The following is a 19,441-nucleotide window of genomic DNA, read 5'->3' as shown; positions in this document are numbered from 1 at the left end:
TTCGGACGCGCCTCTGCGACCGTCTGGAACGCTCTTCCTTCCGATATTAGGAAGCGGCTGGAGCTATGCGCTTTTCAATCATCTAGATTGCAAACTCATTTCTTTCGACAAATGCTCTTTGCGTTTAGTTTGTTATCCATCCCCCGCGCCTCCAATTAGCGCGATTGGCTACGTACACATATACGTACAAGATGAAAGACGATTTGTGCAACAGTGAAAGAGGGGAGAACTACCAGTGTACGCACGCGTTGCCTTGAGCAGGGCCGGGTTAGTGCAGTGGCTTTAGGGGCTGCATCCCAGGGCTTCGGATTTCAAGGGCCCTCCAAAATGTAAAAAGACAGCGACTAATAGCGAGCAGCTGAGATGCAACACCGTGGGCGCTGTTGCCAATCATCGTGCCGCGTGCGGTCCGCTAATTGAAGCCATCGCTGCGTTATGAGTTGTATTGCCGGTCGTGTGCCAAAATAAAACGTAACTCTGATTAAGCCCCGGTATTATTCGTACATCACGATTAATCACCTGAACTGAAAATAATGGAGGTGAAACGGCAGTGGGGAGTTTTGCATCTGGCACGGCTGGCGACGAAGCAGTCAAGGGACAGATTTAAAATGTCAAAGGACCTGGAAACGACGATTATGCAACTGAAATAATCCGGCACTTTCAATTTGCCAAGGATGAATGACAGATTTCCCAGGACAGTTGGCGCCTGCTCAATACGAGGACGATCCTGGCAAAACCAGGACGGGTGGCAACCCCCTTGAAAGCCACCCTTTGGCAGCTGGGGGTGGTTGTTGGCTTCAGGACTGTGGCCACGCTCGATGTAGTCGCGACGAACCCCGATTAAACGTTGTGTTTTACTCATCCGACCCGATGGCACTGTAATTATATCGTGTTCAATGCAACTCCTGGATACTGACTCCCGTACTTGTCCGACTGCTCGTGCGCCTTCGTGTATTCAAGGGCTCCGTTGTCAACGCAATCGGCGGAAACGCTGATGGGGGAACAGCGCGGACTCAACATGAGCCAGAAATTTTTCGATTTAAATTTGATTTAAAGCGTTCGTGACTGCAGGGATTCATATTCTTGGTTCTTTCGGTAAAGTCATGAAGCAATCATCATCAGATCTGAAAACTACAGGAATTTTCTTGCTGTGGTTTTCACACCTGATGATGATTGCTTGTTTTGCAATCGAAATGTCGTGAGAATTGTATTGTTTTATTATTATTATTTTATTATTTCCCTTCTACGTGACTTTACCGAAAGAACCAAGAATATGAACCAGGAAATTTGTCTCAAACGTCGTGGCTAGCAGCCACTGCTAGCAGCCACTGCTAGCAGAATCTCCTCCACTTGAGGGAGTCCTCTAGAGGTACATGGCCTCCTCTTCCACACTGGCCTGACGTCTCGGAAAAGGCGGGGGTACCGACACACTACCCCCATCACACGCGGCCTGTCGATCAACTAACTATAAGCACAGGCTGGGGGGTTCGAGAGGCGTTCTCATGGGTTCGCAACTGCCGCGCCGGGAGATGGAACCATCGGCCAGTGGTGTAATGCCATGACGCCACTGCGGCAGCATCCCTAGGTGACTCTCAGCCACATCTAGACAAGATGTGGGGATATCTTAGCCACATCTAGACATGTAGTGGTGTCTCTTAGCTACATTTAGACATGTAGTGGTGTCTCTTAGCTACATATAGACATGTAGTGGGGGTGTGCGGACCCCCTAATCTAGCCAACTCTCCTCGTAATGCCTTTCCCCAGCAAACATCCCCCCCCCGCACCTCCCTCCCCGCGACTCCACGGCGTTTGAATGCCGTAATTGGCGATGATAATTACGAGGATGATAATTTGGGGTTTTATAAATTATCCTCAACGACGGCGTACATTCTGTCCCTTCAGTGCAGCTGTGCTCGACGGATCCTCTCTGCCTCGACGGCGAAGTTGCGTTGGGGGGTTGTTCTTGTTGTTGCGTGCCTTAATTAGTGAGAGTAATTTTATATTTTTTGTTCGATGTAATTCAAATGCAGGAAAGACTCGGGATCAAATAAATGCGTCGTTGCGGCGAACGCTTTCGAAACGCGACTCGTCAAAATTCAGTCGTTAACCATTCCAGCAATGGATTCCACTGCTGGATGGGGGCCTCCCCACGCCGTACAGGTCACGGGGATAATTGTTTGACCATACTTCACCACGCTGGTCAGTGCTGGTCCGTGAAGGTGGTGTGGGAGCACGTGGGTTGCGTCGCTGTGCCTCACCACCCGTGATAGGTTCTCGGCCATGGCTATAGCTAACATCCTTGATTTCTGAACTGAAATGGGAAAACAACCCCGATGTAACAGTGCGAATTATTAAAGACATCTTACACTCGTGATTAGTTTACGAAAAATAGCCCCACAATTTGTTCGCTGAAACGAAACTCCAAGTGCCTGGAACGTTTCTCCATCGCCGACCTAACGCAGTACTGCAACTGCACAAAAATGACAATTCCCCCCCCTGCCCCCAGTTTTTAGTGGGAAAAGAGTGAAAATGATAAATGGTTTCGTTTACAACGCGGGGGCGGGAGAGAGAGGCGATTGTGATCCGATGAGGGCTGCGGTAAAACTATCCCTGGGCGAACAATATCTCCCCGCGAAATATTTCCGCCGTGGTGGTGATTGATTGATCGAGCAGAGCGTTTGGGCGAGCGCCGCGCACGGTGTGGGGGGGAGGGGGCACTCAGTGTCTTTCAGTGTCTCTCAGTGTCTCCCCAACGTCTCTCAACGTTTCTCAGTGCCTCTCAGTGTCTCTTAGTGTCTCTCAGTGTCTCTCAGTGTCTCCAACGTCTCTCAGTGTCTCCAACGTCTCAGTGTCTCTCAGTGTCTCCCCAACGTCTCTCAGTGTCTCTCAGTGTCTCTCAGTGTCTCTCAGTGTCTCTCAGTGTCTCTCAGTGTCTCCAACGTCTTTCAGTGTCTCTCAGTGTCTCTCAGTGTCTCTCGGTGTCTCTCAGTGTCTCTCAGTGTCTCTCAGTGTCTCTCAATGTCTGCCCGAGCCCCCACCACGCCGGAGCACTTTGTATCGTGATGAGAGTGGCACGAGCCGGGCGTTGTCTTTCCGACGCGTGCGCTTACTCGTTGAGGATAAGCAAATGCCGCAATGTTCCATCCCTCGCGCAACAATAAACAGAAAGGCCGCGTTGCGTTTGATCTGCGAAATAAGAGCGTTTAGTGGGACATGCCACTTCGCTTTCTCTCTCTCTCTCGAGTGAGAGAGAGAAAGTGAGATAGAGAGAGGGAGAGAGAGAGGGAGATATAGAGAGGGAGATAGAGAGGGAGAGAGAGGGAGAGATAGAGAGGGAGAGAGACGGAGAGGAACGGAGAGGCAGGGAGCAGACGTCGCTGTCTTCGTTCAGTGGCTGAGACCACCACGGCTCGTCGTGGTGGTTATTGTTGATGTTTTTGATGTCGTTGTTGATGTTGTTGCTGATTTTGTTGATGTTGTTTATGTTGTTGCTGATGTTGTTACTGATGTTGTTGTTGATGTTGTTGTTGATGTTGTTGCTGATGTTGTTGTGATGTTCTTAATGTTGTTGTTGTTGATGCTGGGCCCCGGTTGCTCGGTCCCAGGCTGTGGTGCGTTTATTGCTTCTCGCTCTCTCCTCTGTTTGCCTGCCATGACCCCCCCCCCCCCCCACCATCATCCTCCTGCTATGCGAATTGAGTGTTTTTTTGTAATTCATTTTAGAAAGCGTTGCGAGATGCAATTATGTTTACACGCCATATAAATTTATATTGTCGCCTTCGTTGTTGTTAATACGGCATGTGCATAGCCTGTAGCTCGGTGTGTGCGTTCACGATAGATGCATTGCTTATTTTGTCTGATCGTGCCCCCGTCATGTTCAATATGCTTGTCCCGCACGGCGTCTTGAGATGCTTCGAGTTCTTTGACACCGACGAACAACTTCTGATGCCACTGGGTCGGGAGACACCTCTCCGTCGTGGAGACTCCGGCGAGCGGGCGACAAAGCGACGAGGCGACGCCGGTTTCACTGAACACGTGGGGCTGGCGGCCTAGCCACACGATTACTCGCGTTCTCTCACTTGTCCAGGAAGGCCGCGCTGAATAGCAGGACTCTTTTTCAGGAGGCTCCTGCGTTGCGTTTTGATTTATAAGAGGTTTTCAGCCAACTAACGATGAGTTTATTTGTATCGTACACGTGGGAAGAAACCGGAGAAAAGTCACGCGTTGTGCGAGGGGGCAATGCTCTATCCCCGCACAGATGGAAGCGGATGGCGACTAGTCCACTTTCTGTATCGCCTTCTCCTGGGAACGGCACCTCCTCGACGCCCACTGTGAAGGAGTTTCACAAACAAAACATCTTTGCGGTGATCCAACAACCGCCGCGTCCACAGTGCTGGACCACAGGCAGCCTCGTGCGGCATAGCCACCACCACCGCCCGCCTTCACGGAATGTGTTGTGCCACCAGGGACGAACGCCAGAGCAGAAGGAGATGCAGAAGGAGAAGCAGGAGGTGAAGCAGGAGGAGAAGCAGGAGGAGAAGCAGGAGGTTGAGGAGAAGGAGGAAGGGGAGGAGAAGATTGCGGAGGACCAGGGCGGCCAGGTGCGTGGTGCGGTGTTGACTTTGTTTCGTGGGGGTTCACGTCGACAGTATTCGTCGACAAAAGTTGTTCGATTCGATTTCGGCCACCGATGACCGACGGCGGTCGAGGGTGGCCTGGAGATCGCGGAGCGCGACGATGACGTCACCCCGAGACCGTGGGCGATGACGACGCGCGGCCGCCCGTGACGGGCCGGACCGAGCGGTCCCCCGGCAGGGTACGGCACCACCACCGTTGCCTAGCGTCACCGCGACGTCTGCAGCGCACTGAGGAAGACATTTATTTATTTATTTAGAGATTTACTGAGGCCTTCTGATCCGCCGGTCTTGTATGATATTTGAAAGTCAACACTTTTATCAATAACACCGTGGCCTTAAAATACAAAAAAGTATCTTGTCAACCACGTTTTGAGCAATCTCCCTTCTTCAGAGCACAGAGAGTGGCCAGAGAGGTCGAGTGACATTGAGTTGGGGGAGAGGGGGCAAGTGCACACCCCGCACACCCCGCACACCCCGCACACCCACACTGAATGACTCGGAGCGTTTGGCTGACGCCTGACTGACGTCTGACTGACGTCTAACTGACATCTGACTGACGTCGTGACTGCTTTAGTCGTCCAACACTAAGCTGGGAATGACTCCATGGAGCCCATAGACGGAGTGACACTCGGCCACGGCTCTCATCTCCCGGACTTAGACTCTGGCTCAATTAATCAACAGCTGAATATGCGAAGTCGCGCACGTGTGTGTGTGCGTGTGTTGGGGTCAGGGTGTCGTGCAGACCTCGGACCCTCTCTTTGAGTTCATGGCGTGCGTCAGCGGCCTGGAGGAGCCGTCGCCGGCCAGGGACATCGCGCCCCGCGTGTGGAGGAACGTCTTCCCCGCGTCGCCCCCGCCACAGCCGCGGAGACGAACGCAGCCGCCCCCCGGCCAGCGCGAGCGGGGGCCCAGCCGGGAAGACGCCGAGCGCACGCGACCGCAGCGGCACAGTGAGTGGCGCCGCCGCGCGCGCGTGCACGTGTGTTGATCAACGGGTGCTGCACCTGCCAATCATCTCAGCCGGCTGACCCGCAGCACCTGGGTCTGTCCCGTGACCCCCGGGCCGCGAGACGTCACCTGAGAGCCTGAACGCTGGTGGGTGACGTCACTGCCACTTGTTGGTAAACTGCGGCTTTCGCGACTGACAATAGGTTCTGGCTCACAGCACTTAACCAACGAGTTGCTATGATCATCAGGAGGATATTTGTCGTTGTACACGTGGATTGGCTGCGGTGGTGCAGTAACTAGCATCAGTGGCGAGTGATGTATGAGCCGGTCCTGCGCCTTCCCCAAGTTGAATGAGTACGTGGTGCAGTGTGTAAACCTCCCAATAGCATCGCCCCTGCTGTGTTGATGGACGACGCGACGTGTGTGGGTGGGGTGCCGCTGGGTGATGTACCGGGTCACGTGATGTGCTGGGATGCCAGGTGAGGTGGCGGTCTATGCAGGAGGGGACGGGCCCGCCGCTGACACCACGTGCCCCGGACTGGAGCATAGCCCGGAGATTCTGAGGGGGTCTCTCCATTCAGCCCCCCCTGAAGCCCACAAGGTGACCACCTACTACCACTCTGCCCCCCCCCCCCCCCATGTAGCCGTTTAGACCGTCGTGGTGTTAAGCGCTGCTTGTGAGCGCCGAGTAAGGCCGGCACAGCACACGATGGGGTGGAGAGGCGAGGCATCACACAAGGCCGTCTTTGTCTTTCCAGTGCTGATGATGCTTTCGCACCGCACCGGGTATTGATCTATGGCTGAGTCGGACGAGGAGCGGATGGCTATTCACGACCGGCAATCGAAAATGGGGTCACTGAGTTTGTAATGCAATGTACCCACGATTGAGCCACCACTACCTCACCATCTCTCCCTCGCCATCGTCATCAGCAGCCACTCTTTATCCACTGCTGGATGAAGACCCCCCCCCCCCATGTTGTTGCCACTCCTCACGGTCCAGTGCTGCTACTAAACATCCATCCATCATGCACAGGATCTGATTGCATTGCTGCGTCTCTGCCGTGGCCATCCTTTCTCCACGCGGCGCCGCTCGCTACATTTGAACGCAGATTTGGAACGCGTTGGTGCGTGCGCGACATTTCCGAAAATGCGATGCAAGACGGCAATGGCAGTTCTATGAAAACATTGTGATCTTACACAAATCCTATGCAGCGTAAATTACGTGAATATAAGAAAGGTAATAGCCTTCCGTTCAGGATCCATAAATTGCCCTTTTCTCCCTTTGTGCGAAAATCATTACCATAATGTTACGTCTCTGATTTAAATCGGCGCTTTGATTTCAAAAAGCGAAAAGCCTACCGTGGTATTGCCCCTGCGATTACTTCAGAAATTGACCGAACAAAAAAAAATACCACTCCGTTACGTTTAATGAATGTGATTATAACGTGAAGTCGCTCTCACGTGGAGGCAGGAGACGGGGCCGTGACGAATTGGAGGCGCCACTCATTATTCCGGACACGGTTAACGAGAGTGGCGGCGGCTGGGAGGGGGGGGGCTGTGTCTGTGTCAAATCCGAGTCGCCAGCCAACAAACGCGGTGATGCTGTAAAGGTTGAGATGGGGCCAACCTGTGGCACGGCGCATCGCCGCCCCGGTTCGGTAACGAGCGCTGTCACTTGGAAGGGGCGGGGGGGGGGAGGAGGCGAGGGAGGCTGGAGGAGCGGGGGGGTGGAGTGGGGAGGGCTTTGCTGATGAGCGCTAACGCGCCGCCGCGCCGCGTGCTGGCGACGACATTGATCTCGACGGAGCGGGCGGGCGGGCGGGCGTTGAGAGGGCGGCTCCATAATCGTCGGGGCCTCGGCCACCGCCGCCAAAACAGCTGCCTCAAAACGCCGCAATCTTCTTGCGAGAGAGGCAGAGCGCGAGCGAGCGAGCTAGAAAAGTGCCCATGTCAATTTCTTGTTGTTTGTTTCAGTTCTCTCTCCCGTCACGAGGCTCTCGGGGAGGCGGGGGGGATGAGAAATTGCTGTCATCTCTGGGGTGTGAGTGCGAGCGAGCATGTGTGCGCAGTTGTGTGCGTGCGCAGTTGTGTGCGTGCGCAGTTGTGTGCGTGCGTGCGTGCGAAGTGTTTGTTTCTCTCTTCTCCACGGTGCAGCGATGGTGCCGCACTGGGTTTAATTTATGTACAGAAGATGTTCCGAGTCTGGAGTAGGCGCTAGACTGGAGCACGTGATATCCGACAAGTAAGAGCCACAGTCGTAGCGAGAGTGGAGTCGTCCAGGATGCCGTGTGACGGGGTGTGGGGATACTCGCTGGCGTAGACAGACCAGGCTGGAATGAAACCGCCGTACGAGAGTACGCGTCGTGTGCCGTGAAACGCAGAGACGCACGGGGCTGGCGGCACAAACGATACCGGCAGCAGATGTCATGGCGAGGAGATGTCATCTCCTGTGACGCAGAGGTTGTGGGTTCGATAACTGACCCTGAAGATGCCTGTTGTGTATTTAGCGTCCGCGTGTTCTCTCTCTCCCCGTGGTGGTCGCGTGGATTGTTTTTCTCCATGTCCTCCGATTTTGCCTTCCACGTTTAGAAACAACACGCGTTTAGATAATTATTGGTTGCTTATATAAATTCCCAAGCGTGATGATATCAGCTTTCGTACGGGGCCAGGTCGCCTCGGAAAAAGAGCTCATAGCTTAGTGAGCTTTACCTGGTAAAATACAAGAGTTTAGCTCTCAGAGAAGCGAGGCCTATTATGGCTTCCTGGAGCACTTCAGATTCGAAGCCAAATATTTAAATTGGATTTAGTAGATGAACATTTAATCCAAACCTACGAGAAGTAATTTAGACGAAGCCATTTCAAAGGCTCTGTCCGTGGTGCTGAATAGACTGCGCGATAAACACACGCGGCGAGGCGTTAGGGACTGCAGAAAAGGCGCAAGAGACAGTCCCAACCTGCGTTTGATGTAAAGACGACAGCCATTGGCCCCTCTTAGCTAACAGTGCAGCCTCTTCATTCAATGCAGCAGCAGCAACACTAACACAGTAAGCCAATTGCATAACGGTTTCATCATCCGCATTAGAACCCATCAGCATGTCTAATTTCCAAATGCTGCTATATGTGCACAAAGCTATTGTCGGGGACCGTGTGCAGAAAATACGAAAGTACATTGCGGTGTGAAGTTGACATTGTAAGTAGGCTGGGGCTTTACCGTAGCACACAGTCTGCTGTATAAACCACTCCTGAGTGTATTGTTAGTCGTATTATTATTATCCGTACTGTTCCCGCCTGCACAGGGTGGCCGCAATTTGTCGCGGGGACAAAAATCACGATTGTGGGGGCGATGGGAGGCGACGCAGTTCCATCGTGAACGACGCGGTCTGGGAGGGGGGTGAGTGGGGGAGGGGGGTGAGTGGGGGAGGGGGGTGAGTGGGGGAGGGGGGTGAGTGGGGGAGGGGGGTGAGTGGGGGAGGGGGGCAGCAAGAGAGAGGAGACTCGCGCGATGGGCTGGTCGCGGGATTCACTCGAGAGCTGGAAGTGTCACGCGGCAGCATCGGTTTGAGCGAATGTAGGAAACAAATGAGGGTGACGAGGAGGAGGCCCTGAGACTCGTTGACGATGCCCCGGATGTCAGAGGAGCTCGTCGTTGTTATTATTTGTCTTTTCGTTGTTGTCGTTGTTGTTGTTGTGGTGGTTATTATTGTTGTTGTTGTTGTTGTTGTCGTGCTTGTTGTTGGTGCTGGGCCCCGGTTGCGTTTGGGGTCCGCTGCTGGACAGGAGCGACTCAGCAAGGCGAGGGGTGGGAGAACATGGCGACGTGTCCGAAGCCTTTCTCCAGCAGTGGGAAGTTACTGGCAGCAGCAACAACAACAACAACAAACAACTATGGCATGTTTCTCTTGCCCCTGGCCCCCGTTATACCCTGTAATGTCGGTTTTATTTACCGTAACGCTTCTGGAATTACCGTTACATTTAGGCACTTTCCAAATTGGTGTTGTTTGTCGTTCGCCGGTCATTGATTTGTTCATATTGAGCAGAGTCCTGGCCGTAAATAAATAATGGGTGGTGGACACGGAATGTCTTTCGAGGGCTCTCCCTCTCTCTCGAGTACCATCGTCCAGGGATTCTTGTCGAAATGACCGGGTCACGAAGAGAGAGCCACAGGGACCCACGCAGTGGATGAGAGCGCACGCCACAGGGGAGGAAGGAGGGGGGTGGAGAGATGATTCACGGCGAGTGCCTCCGGCGGGACGTTCATATCTCAGGGACGTCAGCCACGAGGGTCCCCGAGGCCACGTTACTCACGGGGGCCCAGGGGGAGTGATGGAGTCGCGGTGGGTGGGGGGAGGGACAGGTGCGATAGCGGCCCAGGTGCCACAACCTCGGAGAGATGGATTGGAGATGGATTCGAGATGGATTCGAGATGGATGCGAGATGAATCCGCGATCTGCAGTGAGAGAGAGAGAAAGTCCGCAAATGAGAGCCGCGTGAAGGTGATTAACGCGTGGGCGATCAAACACCGCGGTGATTGAGGGTGTCTCTTCACGCTGACACCGCTGTGAATGAATGCGCGTTCACAGCCGCATGCCCCTGCCTGACGTTTTAATCAGCGACGAGGAGACCCGTATTTCCCGCGTATCGTCGTCGTAATTTTTTCATTTTTTCTCCTTTCGCAAAGCGGAACGCGTGGGATTCACGCCGATCCTTTCATAACGTCACATGTGTAGACTGCATCAAGATATCTGTAATAATAACAATAATTCAAATGTATAATGCGCATTCCATCCGAGGATCCCAATGCGCAACGCATGAAAAGCAAACAACATAAACAGAACCAGGGGGCAACCGACCAAACTAAAGAGGGAAGGCCACTTTAAAGAGATGGGGTTTCATAGCAGACTTTAATAATAATACTACCAACTCCGATTTGCCTGATTTCAAGTAGCAAGGCGTTCCATAGCCTGGGTACCATGCCCGCATCACCAAAAGAGCGCAACCCAGACCTGGGAGTGCTGAGCAGTTGGAGATCAGACCATCTTAAGGACCTTGATGGACTACATACATTTACTGTAGTCTGCAGTGGTGTATGTATGTTGAACTTCTTTAGCGCCGTACGTAGCCAACCACTCCAATCAGAGGGGCGGGACAAGGACGACAAACTGATGAGTGTGCGGGCTGTAGTGATCGTGTTGGAATTGCTGTAGCCTGCTGTGACGGCTGTAATAATCGTAAGGTACGGGCGCAGCCCCGAAAGTGCCTGCTCACGCCACTGATGGCAGAAGTGCCTCCACTCGAGGCAGCTCTCGAGCGCCTCTCCTCTCGGGCGTATTTCAGGTTAATTGGACTCGTCTTGCTCGCTGACCAGACGTCTTGCAACACGTGTGAGTGCCCACACTTGACCCCACCGCACGTGATCTGCCGATCGACTCAGAGTGGTTGTCGGTTACTCGTGAACGAGGCTGGTGGGAGGTGGTAATGAACTTGCACCATCGTTGCACCTGCCGCTCACGCCATTGGATGAGAAGGTTTGGCTGCGTGGTGGTCGTGGTGGTGGTGGTGTTGATGCGTTCACAAGTGAATTCAACCGAAGTGATTTGCATCGTCAAACGCTAATGAAGATCCCGTTATAAAAAAACAGCCTGCATATGAATTATCATATCGACGCTGTCATTTCGATTTGTGTCCTGGCAGTTTAATTATTGATCGCTGATGATGATATATCATAATCAAATCGATCATATTTTTAGCCTTTTTGTTCATCCACTGGCGGATGAAGGCAGCCCCATATGCATTGTCGGTCTTGGGGGTGTGTTTGACCATACTTCACCGTAATGGTCAGTGCGGGTGGGTGGAGGTGTTAGGGGCTGGGGAGGAGGGTGGGGGGCGGGGGGGGGGGGGTAACGGGGTCGGGCAGAGGCGCCCAGCCCCAGTCCAGACATCACTCGACAAGAATATTGGCCGTGACTGGGATTCAAACTCGGGGTTCTTTAGTTCGTAGTGCAGTGGTGCCGACAAGGACCCCAAGCCCCCCGTCGCCTGTAGGATGAGTACGCGTGCGTGACAATGAAGCGGTGCCGTCCTTTGTTCACGGCTGGATCGGATGTTTAAGACGCGCTAAACGTGCAGTGTCCTCAACGCGTGACATCTTCAATTTGTTTCTTTGACTTCACGATGCCAATGTTTGTGTTTTCATTCCATGACCTCTCATGGGGCGGCACCGTGCATCCGGGTGGCGGTGAAGATGCAGCAGCAGCAGCAACCACAACAGCAGCGGCACCACAAGCAGGGGAAGCAGCAACAGAAACAGCAAGAGAAGCACCACCAGAAGCATGGGCGTCTGCACGAGCAGCAGCAGCAGAAGCTGGAGAAACAGAAGCAGCAGGAGCAGCAGAAGAAGAAGCAACAGCTACAGGAGAAGCAGCAGAAACAGAAGCATGAGCATCTGCACAGTCCTGAATTGCATAAGCATGAACAGCAGCAGCTTGAGCAGCAGCGGCTGGAGCATGAGCAGCAGCAGCAGAAGGATGAGCAGCAGCAGAAGAGTGAGCAGCAGCAGCAGAAGGATGAGCAGCAGCTAAAGCAGAAGCAGCAGCAGCTGGAGCATGAGCAGCAGCAGAAGAGTGAGCAGCAGCAGCAGAAGGATGAGCAGCAGCAACTAAAGCAGAAGCAGCAGCAGCTGGAGCATGAGCAGCAGCAGAAGAGTGAGCAGCTGCAGAAGCAGGACCGTGGCAACCGCCCTCCGGAGCCAAGCGCTGGCTACAGGTGACTCGCTTCGTCTGGCGCAATCGCTCTCCGCCGTCCAATAGGAACGCGTCTCGCGGTGGAGGCACACGGCCCGTCACACGCACGCACACACGCACGCACACACGCACACACACACGCACACATGCACACACACACACACGCACACACGCACGTGCAAGCAGAGACAAAGATCCCCCGTACATGAGAATAGGTTTTCCCCTATGATCTGGCAACAAAACAGGTGTTAAGATGTTAAAACACCAAAATGAAACATTTTACAAGGAATCATGTCTGCATTAACCACAATACTTGTGGTCAGAATGCAAACAAAAAAAAACGCACTCTGATAATATATGCATTGGCTTTGACACTGGTTGGTCCCACCAGAGACACACCAGAGACAGCTTTCTTTGGAGCCTAGTCTCAACACGATGTTAGACCAGGGGACAGCCTGAACGAACCATTGGCACCAGTGCTGTTAGCGAGCAGCACCTGTGAAGGCCGGCACGGCGCACGAAGGGGTGGCATAGCCAACATCATGCCCAGCTGCATTTGCCTTCCGAGTGATGATCTGATTACACACTCCACTCAATCATGCAGCCGTCTCGCCCTCCCTCACTCTCTCCGTCTCTCATACATGCACACATACCTCCCCTCCCCCTAACACAAAGACCCCCCGTGTAGCCTTAACAGACTGTTGGAGCAAGTGCTGTTAGCGAGTACCTATGAAGGCCGGTACGGCACACGAGGGGGTGGGTGGCCAGGACCACGCCCGGCCGCCTTTGTCTCCCCAGTGGCGATGTTTACACACCGCCCCAGGTACTCATTTGAGGCTGAGTCGACCTAGGGGAGGCCCAGGACCGGTTCAGATAATCGTCACTGATGTTGGCCGTGAGCGGAAATCGAACTCGTGTCGCCAGCTTCGTAGCGCAGCGCGCTAACCGCGACACTACTGCACCCCATAAGCGCAGTGCACGCACACTGGTGGTGGTGGTGGGGGGAGTGGGGGGTGTGGCACGGTGCACACTGGTGGTGGGGGGGGAGTGGGGGGTGTGGCACGGTGCACACTGGTGGTGGGGGGGGAGTGGGGGGTGTGGCACGGTGCACACTGGTGGTGGTGTGGGGGGGGGGGGGAGTGGGGGGTGTGGCACGGTGCACACTGGTGGTGGTGGGGGGAGTGGGGGGTGTGGCACGGTGCACACTGGTGGTGGGGGGGGGAGTGGGGGGTGTGGCACGGTGCACACTGGTGGTGGTGTGGGGGGGGGAGTGGGGGGTGTGGCACGGTGCGCACTGGTGGTGGTGGGGGGAGTGGGGGGTGTGGCACGGTGCACACTGGTGATGGGGGGGGGAGTGTGGGGTGTGGCACGGTGCGCACTGGTGGTGGTGGGGGGAGTGGGGGGTGTGGCACGGTGCACACTGGTGGTGGGGGGGGGAGTGGGGGGTGTGGCACGGTGCGCACTGGTGGTGGTGGGGGGAGTGGGGGGTGTGGCACGGTGCACACTGGTGGTGGGGGGGGGGGAGTGTGGGGTGTGGCACGGTGCACACTGGTGGTGGGGGGGGGGAGTGGGGGGTGTGGCACGGTGCGCACTGGTGGTGGTGGTGGGGGGAGTGGGGGGTGTGGCACGGTGCACACTGGTGGTGGGGGGGGGGAGTGGGGGGTGTGGCACGGTGCACACTGGTTGTGGTGGGGGGGGGAGTGGGGGGTGTGGCACGGTGCACACTGGTGGTGGTGGGGGGAGTGGGGGGTGTGGCACGGTGCACACTGGTGGTGGTGGGGGGAGTGGGGGGTGTGGCACGGTGCACACTGGTGGTGGTGGGGGGAGTGGGGGGGGTGGCACGGTGCACACTGGTGGTGGTGGTGGTGGGGGGAGTGGGGGGTGTGGCACGGTGCGCACTGGTGGTGGTGGGGGGGGGGAGTGGGGGGTGTGGCACGGGGCGCACTGAGCCTAGGCGGAGCTGTCCAAGTGTTTCAGCACCGCGTAATGCAGATGGCGACCCTGGTTTGCTTTAAGCAGGTGGCCAAGTGATTGACAAAAACAAAACTCAGCTGACTGCCGGCTCATGGCAGTTAGAAACGGACAGTTTCACTGCGCAATGTACATCTTCTATGGTTGGAAAAATAAGTTCCACTTTCTGGGAAGTCGTCAACGGTTGTCCCATGAACTCGCCGCCATAAAAATGTGGAATTTCCACCACCGCCTCAGAGCCACCGATTGAGATGGGAACTGCTCAGTGTTCGTCAGAGCAAAGAGTCGTTTGGCTCTTTTCTGAGCAATTTTGGGGATTTTGATTGCGACTGCCATCACACAACGCTCTCTCGCCTCGCCGGAGCGTCTTGCATGTTTCTCGAGGAGTGTCTGCAGGCGAGAGCTGTGCCGACGAGCGGTGCGGGCGGCCGTGAGGCTGCCTGCACGCCCGAGCCGCGCACAGACGTCGTCCGTTCATGCGGGCGAAACTCTCTGTGTCAGTTGCAAATCGTGATGTTTACATCATTATTTATTTATATCATTCATACCCTCATTGCAACAGATGGTTGCACTTTGTTCATTTCCTGCAGTAATTAGGTGGCTCCCACAATCAAACCATCAATTGTCTGCAATGCCGAGCTCTCTTGGCGAGCAGATCCCACCTGCAGACCTCCCCGCCACCTGTTCACCCACAGCTCGTGGTAATATTTCTACAAAACAGGAGCTGGGGGGCTCCGGAGATCGAGCACCAAGCCGCCACGAACCGAAAACCTGGGTTCGAATCCGAACTTCAACTGGCCTGCGATTGAATGGGTTCGTGAGCCGGTCGGTGCAGATCTTCGAGAGTCTTCCGCTCGCTAACGTGGGGGGGGGGGGGGGTGGGGGGTGGGGGGGGGGTCCCCACGGCACTCCAGTGTCCTCTCGTACACAGGGGTGCACCTTCAATCAGAAGTTGTTGTCCTTCCCCAGCACTTACAAATAACACGTTTGGCTACGTACGGTGCGAAATAAGTTCAACATACATACAAAATTGCCAAACATACTCATGTAGCGGAGTCTTCCCGAATCAGAGAATTGAGACGCAGTGAGGCGCTCCCGGATAAGCTAACCGTAGGGAGGTGACGGTCTCAGGCTGGTCACCATTAACACCATCGCATTCAATTTGGTTTCCGAATTTAATTGGAAAAATGTCAGCTCCCGAGAGCGAATGCATTCGGTTTGGCTGTAACGCAATGAACGGCAGGGTGCGTGTGAATGTGAAGTGCAATCAACACGTTCGTCCATAACGCTGTGGCCTTTAATGGAAATATCGACGACGTTTCGGACAATGACCCTCATTCATAGCACGAACAGTGGACTGAGTTCAATTGCAACCCTACGCCACAGTCCGTTCCTGACGACTGCTGTGCTTCTGCTTCTTGGCATTATCCCCAGTCCTGTCCTCAGCCACCATCCCACATCCACTCCACGATCCTTCACACACCGGTTCACCTCTTCACATCCCCTCTGCTTAGCCCTGCCTCTGGCGCTCCCACGTTCACCCCCTTCTTTATCTTCGTGCGGATTTCCTCTCTTCTCCATGTGACGCATCACGCTTGCCACCTGAGTCGACTTTCATTCAGTTCGCCTGAGATGGGCACCAGCGCTCCCACCGTCTTCCTCGTCTCTTCATTTCTCATCCGATGCAGTGTTGCGCATCCCTGAGATCCGTTTGATCATCATCATCATCTTCATTTTCATTTTCCACGGTGCACAACCTCCGCTCCTCCGTGGGATTTAAGAGTCCGTCGTTCAGACCCGCACGTCGATAGCACTCTGCGACAGTTGCGTATAGATTCGTCTTCTCCCGACAGCGCGGTTAGTGGAAGAGAAGTGGCAATAAAACACAAAGGGATTGGCGTGCGGCGGTGGCAAGGAAGCTGAGCGTCCCGCTGATGTGCGACCCCCCCCCCCCTCCCCCCCTTAGGATGGTGGAGGCGTCACGCAGGGCGCGGTGGGGGGCGACTGGCATGGGAGCTGCAACCTGCCCGCTGTGACCACCTCCTCCTCCCACCTCCTCCTCCCACCCCCTCCTCCCACCTCCTCCTCCTCCCACCTCCTCCTCCTCCCACCTCATCCTCCCATATTCTCCCACCTCAACCTCCCACCACCTCCCACCTCTTCCCACCTCCACCTCCTACCACCTCCTCCCACCTCCTCCTACCACCTCTCGACCACCAAGGAAATTCAAATGCAGGGCAGCGGTGCGGAGGAGCCGCCTCAATTGGCGCTCATCCGCGGCGGGGGCGTGAGGCGGCGCGGGAACCAGCGGCGGCCAGAAGAGGGGACGAGGAGGGGAGTAGTAGCCCACAGCTCGTGATGCCGCTGAGGGCGAGCACCTGTTGGTGAACGCGCTTGTGTACGCACACGTGCGTGTGTACGCATACGCACGTGTGTGTGTGTACGCACGCGTGTGTGCGCGTGTGTACGCACACGTGTTTGTGTGTGTTCAGTCTAAATAGACAAAGATCCCCATTATAGCCGCAATAGACTGTGTGGGGCAAGTGCTGTTAGCGAGTAACACCAATGAGGCCGGAAAAACACGCAAAAAATGGGTGGCAAGTATCATGCCCGGCCGCCTTTGTCTTCCGAGTGGCGATGTTTACACACCCCACGAGACACTAATTTGAGGTCGAGTCTACCTAGGGGAGGCCCAGGACCGGTGCAGATAATCGTCACCGGTGTTGGTGGCCGTGAGCGGGAATCGAAACTCGAATTACCGAGTTAATAGCGCAGTGCGCTAACCACTGCACCACCGCTCCCCCACCACCACCTGGGAGCGGCGGTGTCGTGGTTAATGGGGGTGTTTGTCTTTGTCAGTCTGAAAGAAAAAAATTCCTCGGGTGCTTACTGCGAATGCCATGGGCACGGTTGTGTCAAACCCGATCGACTGGGCCTACGCTCTCTGCAGGGAATTTGCTGTAGTAGAGTGCGGTGCGGTATTGTGTTGTGTTCAACAAGAATGATTGATTTGTTTTTTTTATTTTAATGTCACTTGATTTCCGCGCACGAGGAGTCGCCGTTGAGATTCGCTTCGTAGTGCGCGCGCGCCCTTCCCGAACAACCGCCCCCGTTTGTCGCGAGAACAGCCACAACAAAAACAACCCCGCGGCGTTAACTCCGCCACCACGAAAACAACCCCGCGCCAGTGGTGGAATTCACGGTCGCCACGCCTGAAGCAAAACTTCGTGCCAAACGAGCGAGGGACCGCCGCTCCACGTCTCTGTCCGCTCTCCGGTGCCGTCACGCGGCGTGGGCCCGCACCTCGCGCTGCGTTGTCACGCGGCGGTGGGGGGGGGGGGTGACGCGAGAAATCAAGGTGCGCGTTACCTTCGTGATGGCACAAGAAACCCCCCCCCCCCCACCACGCCGTGATGGTGTCGTGGTGCGAGATGGGATTGGATTGAGGCCAAAAGCCATTGCCTCCACACCGCCGACTCCCCGCACTCCAAATGCCCCCCCCCCGCTGCCCCCTACTCAACTTCCTCAGTGTGGGCGCCATACGACCGCATCTCATCTTTTACACGCACACCTGTACCTCATTACCGCCGCTCGATTTCTCTCGCTCTGGACCTTCCGCGCTCCTGGCGGGAGGCAGGAGGGGGGGGGGAGTTCTGTTTCTTGCCAGGGCCCTAATCTGGAGCCCTGCGGCTCCGTCCCATCCATTCCCATCCAGCGCAGCTGAGTCCAGCGGCCTCATCCTCAACGCCACGCTGGTGACGCCCTCCATCTCCCACCGACGTCTTTACATTCGCGGCCACCGTGCCCGTGCGGATGGGTTCGCGTGTTGAACAAAGTCCAACAAGCAGTATGTTGGGCAGTTAGAATGATCGCTGAGCTGGCATTGATGTTCAATGCCTCGGCATTATCATCATCATCATCGATGATCAGACTACTGTTGGATGAAGGCCTCCCAATGCCGTGAGGGTTGTTTGACCTACTGTTCAGGGCGCTGTCAGTGAAGAAGTATGGGCTCAGGATTGATTCATAAATCACTCGCCAATGAAGTTAGCCGCCGCCGGGAATCCGACTCAGGTGGCCGGGCTCATAGTGCAACGTACGAACCATTGCGCCTCCACTCCACCTTGCGTCCTGCCCCCAGAAGTTGAGACTGAGGGTCTGGGCTCGCGTGCGCCGCACGCAGACTGTCAGCTTGAGACTCCAATCTCGCCCTGCTGCATGGCGGCCGTGATGTGGCAGCACAGCAAACAGGTTCGTGAACTCAGCTGTGACGATTGTTGAGTGTTTATCGGCGTCAGATCCCCGTGGGGTTTCTCCCGGACGCAGCAACACGCCCAGAACCGCGGCGTTGGCCAAACACCCACGTGAGACGGAGTCCAGAGACTCCGCGAGCCTCTCCTGGATCAACAAACAACATTATTAGTTACCATTATAAATAAATGTGTCTTTTTATTATCACAAATGGCTTTTAAAATTTATTTGTCCACGGTTTGTTGTTGGGGGCCACATACATTGTACAGAGATATCAAAATACAGCAGGATGCGTACATCACACGTGTACGTACGGCTCGGGCGACTGTGGAGACCGCACAACGGGGGTGGCGGCCGAGGGCGGGGAGCGAGAAGGGGGGGGGGGGGGCGAGACAAATGAGGGACGATGGCCACCAGCCTCGACAGAACACAGACGGGACTCGCGATGCGACGTGTCCCCTCCATCATCCCATCACCATCGCAGCGGCAGTGTTGGGGTACACACACACACACAGAGGGCCTAATTCATCACTGGGTGTTTGCCAGGTTGATGTTCGACTGGAATAGGCGGCACACGACTTTAGTAGCCACAGCCCTGGTGAGAGAGGCATGATGGATGCGGTGTGCCGTGTGTGGAAATATTTTAGGGGGTCGCTGAGCCGGACAGACCCGGGTGAAATTAAGCCCTCGGTGCAGCCTCGAGCCACGCTCCCACTTGGAGGCTCACACCGACCGATAGCCGCAAGACCACGCCACTGAGGACCTTTAAAAGACAACGCCAGGTCACGACCCCTTGTGACACCTGCACCGCCGCCGCGTTCCCTCCGCCTGTGTGACACGCGGGGAAGTGCCGGACGGACGACGATCGAGATGATAAACTCAGTGGGCCAGATT

The 19,441-nt window shown here is 55.4% G+C and overlaps 1 protein-coding gene across 10 annotated transcripts in view; it reads left to right on the top strand.

The window, feature by feature from the left end:
• LOC133350165 (putative uncharacterized protein DDB_G0271606) overlaps nucleotides 1-18,711 on the top strand; it is a 28,858-nt gene extending 10,147 nt beyond the window's left edge. For 8 of the 10 annotated variants that reach the window (XM_061564220.1, XM_061564216.1, XM_061564215.1 and 5 more), the window contains 5 exons: nucleotides 4,467-4,601; nucleotides 5,368-5,587; nucleotides 6,065-6,186; nucleotides 11,827-12,347; nucleotides 16,263-18,711. In XM_061564220.1, the coding sequence (XP_061420204.1) occupies nucleotides 4,467-4,601; nucleotides 5,368-5,587; nucleotides 6,065-6,186; nucleotides 11,827-12,347; nucleotides 16,263-16,332 (1,068 nt within the window). In that variant the 3' untranslated portion in view covers nucleotides 16,333-18,711. The remainder of the gene's footprint in view (nucleotides 1-4,466; nucleotides 4,602-5,367; nucleotides 5,588-6,064; nucleotides 6,187-11,826; nucleotides 12,348-16,262) is intronic. The other 2 variants (XM_061564213.1, XM_061564212.1) reach the window with 2 other exon arrangements.
• Nucleotides 18,712-19,441: the final 730 nt, after the last annotated feature.

The sequence above is a fragment of the Lethenteron reissneri genome, chromosome 33 (assembly GCF_015708825.2).
Source record: "Lethenteron reissneri isolate LAM-NWPU_2019-01 chromosome 33, ASM1570882v1, whole genome shotgun sequence".
Taxonomy (NCBI): domain Eukaryota; kingdom Metazoa; phylum Chordata; class Hyperoartia; order Petromyzontiformes; family Petromyzontidae; genus Lethenteron; species Lethenteron reissneri.
This window is presented reverse-complemented; position numbering and strand designations above follow the sequence as displayed.